We start from the raw sequence: 8754 nt of genomic DNA, 5'->3' as shown, positions 1-8754 counted from the left end.
ATGTCTCATGTACACATATATATTAGATATATAGCAATATAGCTAACGCTCTGTAGAGGAAGAAAATCCAATAATAAGGATGTAACTGGAGGATGTTACACAGAATGAAATAAGAATAGCTCAGAAAGACAAATGTCACATTTCTCACTTTGTACAGATCTAAAGTGTTGAACTCAGAAAAGTAGAGACTAGAAAGTGGTGACAGAGAGAGCCAGGTATGAGTAGGGTGCGGAGTCCGCAGTCAGCGGGACCGCACAGTACAACGCACAGTACGGGCAGTGAGGGCAAGGAACACCAGTCCACAAAATCATCTGGTACCCGGTAGAACAGCCAACTGTGCTCCTCCTACGCTTCTCCTTAGGGGCCTCGGCCTTCTGCCTGTGTTGTTATAAATATTCAAATTCTGCCAATTCTGCAGCAAGGAGGTGTCCTACCAGTATTTGAGTTGAAAACATTTAAAAATGATACATGAATCTGTGTGCCAGTGGCTCACATCTTAAACCTAGCAACTCAGGAGGCTGAGGATTATAGTTCAAAGCCAGCCTGGTCAGGAAAGTCCATGAGACTCTTATGTCCAATTAAAAACAAAAATCCAGAAGTGGAGCTGTGGCTCAAGTGGTATAGTACTAGCTGTGAGAATAACTTTTTAAAAAAGCCCAGGGACAGTGCTTAAGCCCTGAGTTCAAGCACAAAGACCAACATTAAGCAAACAAAAAAAACAACCAAACCAAAACCCCTGTCTGTTAAAAGAACCTACACTTTTGAGTTAAGTTACTGATATCTAGTTGAAAGGATCAAAGGTTTTAATGTTTAAGAGAATCTAATGTACACATAAATTTTAAGGTACTACAAATATAGCAATGCATGCAGCTTAGTAAAACCTTTAGAGGAGTGAAAATCCAGATAGTCTATGGCACAAAGTATGGCATTTCCTACACAGGGTCTCAGACACTGACAGCCCCAGGATACAAAAACCTACATCCTCCAGACTCAAATGTGAGAAGCGTCAGGCCCACTCCTGCCACTTCCAGACCTCCTCTCTCTGCAGGGTCATCTGGCAAAAGACAGGAGATTCCTGCAGGAGGCCTTGAATTCTGTGTTTCTCAAGGTGTAGATGAGCGGGTTGAGAGAGGGAGTGACGGTAGTGTACAGAATGGCGATGGCCTTGTCCAGGAGCCCAGTGGAGCCCAGGGCTGGCCTGACGTAGGTGTAGAGTACCGTAGAGTAGTAGAGCGTGACCACCACCAGGTGAGCCGAGCAGGTGGAGAAGGCACGCCGCTTGCCCTCAGCCGAGCGAATGCGCAGGATGTTGGCAATGATGCAACCATAGGATGCCATGGTCAGCAGGAAGTTCAGGCCAGACAAGAACATGTCTGCAATAACCGTCATGATGTCATTGATGAAGGTGGGACTGCAGGACAGCTGCAGCACCGGTGGAATCTCACAGAGGAAGTGTGTGATGAGGTTGGGGCCACAGAAGGACAGACGTAGGACCAGGCAGGTGAGCACCAAGGAGTTGAGAGCCCCTGTGGACCACGCGAAGGTGGCCAGGGACACACAGGCCCTGCCACTCATCAGAGTGCCATAGTGCAGGGGCCGGCAGATGGCCAGGTAGCGGTCATAGGCCATGGCAGAGAAAAGCAGCAACTCAGATCCCAGGACCCAGGAGAAGACAAACATCTGGACAAGGCAGCCCCCAAAGGAGATGGTGTTCTCAGCTACAAGGCTCTGTAGGAATTTGGGCAGGACAGTCACAGTGCAGATGACATCCATCAGGGCCAGGTTGGCCAAGAAGAAGTACATGGGAGTATGGAGGTTGGGGCTGCAGTGGATGGCTATGATGATCAGGACATTGCCAAGAAGAGCTGTGACAAACAAGATGAATAAGAGACAGAAGAGGGCGTCCTGGAGCCAAGGGTCATCCACAAACCTCTGGAGGATGAACACGGTCACCGCAGACTGGTTTCCAGGAGCCATGAGTATCCTGAGCAGGACCAGAGGGGTCTGAGGCTTGAGCCTCCTTCTCGAGGGCAGATGAACTTGGCTTTTACCTAAATGTCACTTTTTCAGATGTGAAAAACCAAGTCCATGCAATGGCAGCCTGTCTGGTAGAAAATCATTGCTTAAATTTACATTATCGGATCCAAACATAAACAGCAAACTCCTGGTTCTCTAACTAAAGGGAAGGGCAGGTCGGTGAGACATTCCCCAGAGACCTGTGTGTGAACACAGGCGGACACGGAGGCCCCATTCCACCCACGGAGGGAACGGGGGCACACTTTCTCCACTCCACTCCATGGGGGCCGAGATGGCCAGGATTCAGCGAGCTGACCATGGTACCTGCCTACATGTGGACAGCTGAGGGGAGGGTGGGAACTGGCTCCAATTGTTCATAGACAATCGGTCTATGCAGGAAGTGGCAGCCAGATCCAGGCATGCTGTAGCTGCGCCAGCCAGTCCCAGCTGTGATGGCAGACAGCAGAGTCTACAAATAGTTCTCTGCATGGTTTTCTCTACCCCTGCCATCCTGGAGATTCTGCCATTGGGACCACATTGCAGGAACTTCCAGGGTCATATGGCCATCCAGACTCACCCCATGAATCAGCCCAAGTTTACATTGTACCAGCTCCGCTCACATTTCAAAACGAACAACCAAAATTCATTGTGATAAAAATAACATCCTCAGAGCTGGAGCTGCCCATTCCCAGCCTCTCTCCATGGGCTGGTCCTCTTTCTGCTTGCTTCCTATCTGGCCAGCCCACAGACTCTCAGTCACACTTTGTTCCCGTTCAGTCTGTGTAGGGCGAGCAGCTCTCAGTTACACAGCACACATCTAGTCATTGGTCACACAGCTTCCCTACCTGCCACATGCATTAGACATGGTCCTAGTTTAGCAAATAAGCTGCAACATGTCCTGTTAAACCTCAATTTCTGGTAATAAAGGTCATCATTTTCAGTATAAGCTTGGCCCAAATCCTGTGAGAGAAATTCTTGAAATGAACATAATATGTTTCTGGGATCAGCCACCCTCTTCTCCTTATCAGATCGCCAGTGGCTCAAACCTGTAATACTAGCTACGGAGGAAGCTGAGATCTGAGGATTGCAGTTCCAAGCCAGCTTGGAAGGAAAGTTCATGAGACTTTTACCTCTAACTAACCACCCAAAAAGCCACAAGTGAAGCTGTGACTTAAGTGGTAGAGTGCTAGAGTGCCTCAGGACTCACACACACACACACACACACACACACACACACACACACACACACACACACACACTAGAGAAACAGGAGGAGAGGGAGGGAGGGAGAGAGAGGGAGAGGCTCAACACATCTGAATGGTTATCACACCAGCTCAGCACCAACACTGCAACCACTTTCCTTTCCCAAACACCACTCTCACCTCCAACACCACTTTACAGCTGCCAAACCAGAGGGACTGTAGAAAGACCGCAGCCCCAAACCCTGTTTGTGTTCGTGACAGGATGCAAGTGGGGGATGTCTGAAGCAGTTTCTCCTACCCAAGGAGGGGAGGTGTCCTTTCTGTGTCCTCTACCCCTCTGGATGGACGTGCGGTGGAAACCTTTCCGGAGCCCTGGGGAAGTGCAGATGGATGGTTCCTGTGGGGCAGGTGCAGAGGGCAGCTGAGAGAGAGCAGGGACCCTCCCGCCCGCCTCCAGCTTCTGTGGTCAAACACAGCTCCGTACCCTCCCAATCATGAACTGTATGCTACTGTCGTGTCTGGGGCATCAGCTCCATAGAAAACACCATATCTTCGTTTCCAAGGATCAAGTGCATGGTGTGACTGTGGAGCCGACCGCCTGAGGCAGGCATGAGCCCTGGCTCCCAGCAGAGTCAACGCAGAGGAGGCTGGGGAGAGCAGGGTCTGTGACTGTCCCCGAGTCGCTCATATTCCTGTGATATTTATCAGAATACCTGAACTCCCTCCTCCCTGGACATGAGAAGTACTCACAGCACAGAGTCGGTGTCCTCCTGACAGGGAGTCACTGGGCCCTCAGGGGCACTCACACTGCAAGGGAATATCCCGACTGACAGAGGAAAAGCCTGGGGAAGTACAGCCTGCCTGTACACAGCACACCAGGGCATCTCTAGACAAATGGACTGTTCCAGATGAGCCCCGGGTGACAAACTGTGTCACAGGGAAGATGCACTTGCCCAGAGAGAGTGTGGACAGACATGCCCCAGGGGTCAGCCCCGCACGGCCCCCCCACCCCGTCCACACTCGGTGGCTATGATCCTGCTGTCTGGAGTCCAGAGGTAGCTGCTCGCTCCAGGTCATCCTGGTTATATAAGGTTGGTTTTGGCTGTGTGGTGCAACCCAAGCCCTAGGGGGCTGTGCCCTAGGGTTCACTCCGGGCCACTGAGGTGGCCTTGATGCTGCCTGTGAGGTCCATGATAGAGAGTTACTCCAAAAGCCAACCTCAGGGTAACGCAAGTGGCCCCAAGAAAGGTAAGTACAGGGGTCCCACTGCAGCGTGCTGCCTACACATGGTAGAAAACAGATGCTGGCCCAGATCCTGCTTAATCGCTGGCATTGAAGACCTAAGGCAGTGGAGGGATCCGTTCAATGAGGGAAAGGATCTTAACTTCTCAGTTCACTGGCCCATCCAAAATAAGTGCTTGCAGTGGTTGATCTTCCGATGACAAAATGTGTACAGGAAAGGATAAAACCTACTTCCTTTGTTGTGACTGACACAGAGATTACTGACACTAGAGATTACTGGGACCTCCACATGGGAGAGGCCAGACAAGAAGCCTGAGGCCAGACTCTAAAGGAACCAGGGTCTGGTCCGTGAATGGAGATTGCTTCTGTTGGCAAAGCCCTACTTAAATCAGGATTTAGTAGTCAGGCTTCTCCAAATGGATTTGTTCAATTATGCAACTTTTACCCTTCCTTTTTGCTCATAAGCAACCATTCTGTGTTGCCCAAAGCATTGGCATAGCCTAAGGTCTTTTTCATCTGGGAGATTTGCAGATACTTCTAGAAGAATTAAAGATGTACTATACAGTTTTAATCACCTTCATCAGCCTTCTTTTATGCTAGTAACTTATATCATAAGTTATACACTTGTAAAAGTGCTCAAAAGAAACATAAAGAAACAACTCTTTGACATAATGACAGGTATATTTTGGATATCACATGAAAACATAGGCAAAAACAAATTAGAAATAAACTAGTTGGCCTACATCAGATGAAAAGACTACTCACCTCAATGGAAGGCATAGTCAAAATGAAAAGGCCATCTATGGAGTGTGAGGAAATATTTGGTCACTGTCCAAAAATATGAAGAAGCCAAGTAATTCAATAGTATAAGAAGTACTTAAGACCGGCAAATAACTTGAATAGACATTCTTGCAAAGAAGATGCAGAGTTGACAACAGGGCTTATACAAAGATTCTCAATAGCACCTCTCATGTGGAAGTTGCCCATCAACTCCACAATCCGTTATCACCTCACACTTCCTAGAAAGTTCCTTCACTAAGACTAAAAATAACAGGTATGGGTGGAGACGAGAAGAAAAGGGAACCTTGCACACTAAGCGTGGGCACTACCATTATGGAAAACAAAAATGGTGACCTTTCAAAAACAATTGAAAAGAGAATTCCATATGGATAAGCAGGATCATTTCTGAGTATTAAAGACAATTGAATCACTATATTGAAGAGATGTCCCATCTTTACGTTCATTGCAGCATTATTAACAATTTCCTACAGAAAGAAACAATCAAGTATCTATTGATACATAGAAACAGAAATTGGGTCATCTATACATATATGTTATATATACAACAATATACATACGGTCATTCAGCCATAAAAAGGCCGACCCTAACACAAGATAAAAACTAACCTGTTGTGGCAGAGTACCGCACTGGCTCCTGGAGAGGCACCAGAGCACATTTGGGTACTGAGTAGCTTCCCGTCCTCACGCTTGTGATGGTTCCACAGCTAACTCACATGTGGGACTTTAAGTTTGTACATATGAAATATATGTGGATCGTACGTCAATTACACCTCAAAGAAGCTGTTAAAAAACACATCTACCTTGCTGGGATGCCAGTGGCTCACACTTGTAATTCTAGCTACATGGGAGGCTGAGATCTGAGGATCACAGTTTGAAGCCAGCCCAGGCAGGAGAGTCCATGAGACTCTATCTCCCATTAACAAACACAAAAAGCTAGACCTGTAGCTGTGAGTCAAATAATAGAGCACAGTCCTTGAGCACAAAAGTTCAGGTACAGCAGCAGGCACTGAATTCAAACCCAAGCACACGAGTGTGTGCATGCACACGTGCCCACGCATGCGCGCGCACACAAACACACACACACACACACACGAATGAAAAGAATCTACATGGTCATTGTATCACAAAACTCCCAATCCTCCTCTTCTTCTATAGATTTAGCTTCTCTCAAGCCTTGAGATGAACAAAGGCTCAGGAAAAGAAACCAAAACCAGTCACCCAATGCCGGCCAGGGTTCCACGGCCCAGGTGCAGGGTCCCCATCCCTGGGACAATGCAGTAACAGTGGGTAGCCAGGATGGGGACCATCCAACCCAGGAAGCCACTTGGTACATTCTGGGACAAACCAATAGGCTCCTCCTGCCCACTAAAATACTTGCGGTTACAAGTTAGCTAGCAGTGGTATTTATTAAAGTGAGTCAAAGTTCTATCTTAATGCTTAAGATAACCTAATGAAAAGGCATCATTTTAATGTACTAGGTGTGTCGTGATATATGAGGTTTAGTAAAACCTTTAAAGGAGTAAAAGTCACTTGTTTTCTGGCACAAGGTATAATCGATCCTCCACAGGGTCCTCAAGGGTCACTCCACTGGGGCAGAGATGATCAGGCTCCAGTGGGCTGGCCAGGGACAGCGGGAAAAGCTAGGGGAGGCTGGAGAAAACACATCCGTTTCCAAGAGAATATAGATCAGTGACAAGAACTGGAAGCCCAGCTTCAGATAATTTGGAACCTACTTAGACTAAAAGTATGCTCACTGATTACCAGAAATTCAAGATTATTGGCCATTCTGCCACTTGTTTTCTAAATTTAGCACCATGTTTAACATACTTTTAAAAGTCTACCACAAGCTGGGCACCAGTGGCCCACATCTGTAACCCTAGCTACTCAGGAGACTGAGATCTGAGGATTATGGCTCAAAGCCAGCCTGGGCAGGAAAGTCTGAAAGACTCTTATCTCCAATTAACCACCAGAAAACTGGAAGAGGTGCTGTGGCTCAAGTGATAAAGTGCCCACCTTTAGCTGAAGAACTCAGGGACATTGCCCAGGCCCAGAGTTCAAGCCCCACAACTGACCCCCAAAAAAGAGTCTACCACATAGTTCCATGAAGAAAAATGAATACACTGGGGTCAAGCCAGAGAAGGCAACCTACTGTATTCAAGATGGACTATAAATTATGAATGTCACCTCTTTCAGGGACATCAGGTAGAAGAAAAAACATAGAATTATAAGAGTACTGAACCATACAGCTGCCTGGACCACTCACAAGTCCCATCCTCCATTTCTCCTTCTAATACTTTCCTCTGCCTTAAATTCTGCTTTACGCCAGGAACCGTTGGCAAGAGCTATAGATGGGGTGTGTGCAAGTGTACATACGTGGGCTTATGTTTCTATGTTGAAATGGGGATTGGTGTCCATAATTCTCACAACCTAGGGACAAAATATAGGAAAGAAATGTGTAGGATTTTGATTTTCTGTGGACTTCTACATTGCCAACATCAAACACCACATTGGTGCCACCTCAGAGTCAGGCAGCAGACACTGTGCAGCGCTTGGCTCACTTTTCTCACAGGACCTTCTGAAAAGGTACTTAGATTTCTGTTCTGACTGAACTGACACATTGATCATTGTTTCTATGCTCAAATTCTAGGCTTTGGCATAGAGGTGATCATGACCAACTGGCATTAAATACATACTCACTCTTCAATAGAGAATGGTCTGTACTCTAAAGAATAATGTCCCTTGGAAGTGGTGCTGTGGCTCAAGTGGTAGAGTGCTCTCCTTGAGCTGAAGAGCTGAAGGACAGCGCCCAGGCCGAGTTCAAGCCCCACGATCACCAAAAAAAAAATAAAATAAAATAAAGTCTCTGTTAAGTGTGTGATCACCTGTGAATGCATCTCATCCTCATTCCTAGATTCACATGCAATCACTTGCCTCCACATACCTCCTATTACGTTCCATCCATGCAATCAAATGTGTATTTGTCTACCTACCAACTTACCATCCATTGTTCATCCACTGATCCATCCACCCATGAATCTACCATCCATAAACCCATCACCCATCCATCATCTTCTATCCATTCTCCCATCTACCCAACAATCTATCCATCCACTTATCCATCTAATCATCCACCAGCCCATCTTATGCCCACCTGTCTTTTCATCATCTACCCTTACATTCACCTATCCAACCACCCTTGATTCATCTACCTATCCAACCACCCTTGATTCATCTACCTATCCAACCACCCTTGCGTTCATCTACCTATCCAACCACCCTTGATTCATCTACCTATCCAACCATCCTTGCGTTCATCTACCTATCCACCACCCTTGTGTTCATCTACCTATCCAACCACCCTTGAGATTCATCTACCTATCCAACCATCCTTGCATCATCAGTCTTCAAGTTTTCTTTCACCCTCTGAATACATTTGGGTATCTCATAGTCATTCTTAGATTCACATGCCAATCATGTGCCTCCTGCTATATTC

General features: G+C 46.9%; 1 protein-coding gene across 1 annotated transcript; it reads right to left on the bottom strand.

The window, feature by feature from the left end:
• Nucleotides 1-1014: 1014 nt before the first annotated feature.
• On the bottom strand, nt 1015-4140 carry LOC138819820 (olfactory receptor 13G1-like). Its single transcript, XM_070011377.1, has 3 exons — nt 3969-4140; nt 3517-3615; nt 1015-2101 (listed from the first exon to the last, which is right to left on the bottom strand). The coding sequence occupies exon 3, from the start codon at nt 1975-1977 to the stop codon at nt 1051-1053; it is 927 nt and encodes a 308-aa protein (XP_069867478.1). The 5' UTR covers nt 1978-2101; nt 3517-3615; nt 3969-4140; the 3' UTR covers nt 1015-1050.
• Nucleotides 4141-8754: the final 4614 nt, after the last annotated feature.

The sequence above is a fragment of the Dipodomys merriami genome, unplaced genomic scaffold (genome assembly GCF_024711535.1).
Source record: "Dipodomys merriami isolate MVZ:Mamm:240054 unplaced genomic scaffold, mDipMer1.0.p SCAF_82, whole genome shotgun sequence".
NCBI classification, from domain to species: domain Eukaryota; kingdom Metazoa; phylum Chordata; class Mammalia; order Rodentia; family Heteromyidae; genus Dipodomys; species Dipodomys merriami.
The sequence above is the reverse complement of the archived record's forward strand: the minus strand, read 5'-3'. Positions and strand labels throughout refer to the sequence as shown.

What these genes read in the sequence shown, in the direction of transcription:
- LOC138819820 (XM_070011377.1), bottom strand. Translation starts at nt 1,977, where the DNA reads ATGGCTCCTGGAAACCAGTCTGCGGTGACCGTGTTCATCCTCCAGAGG.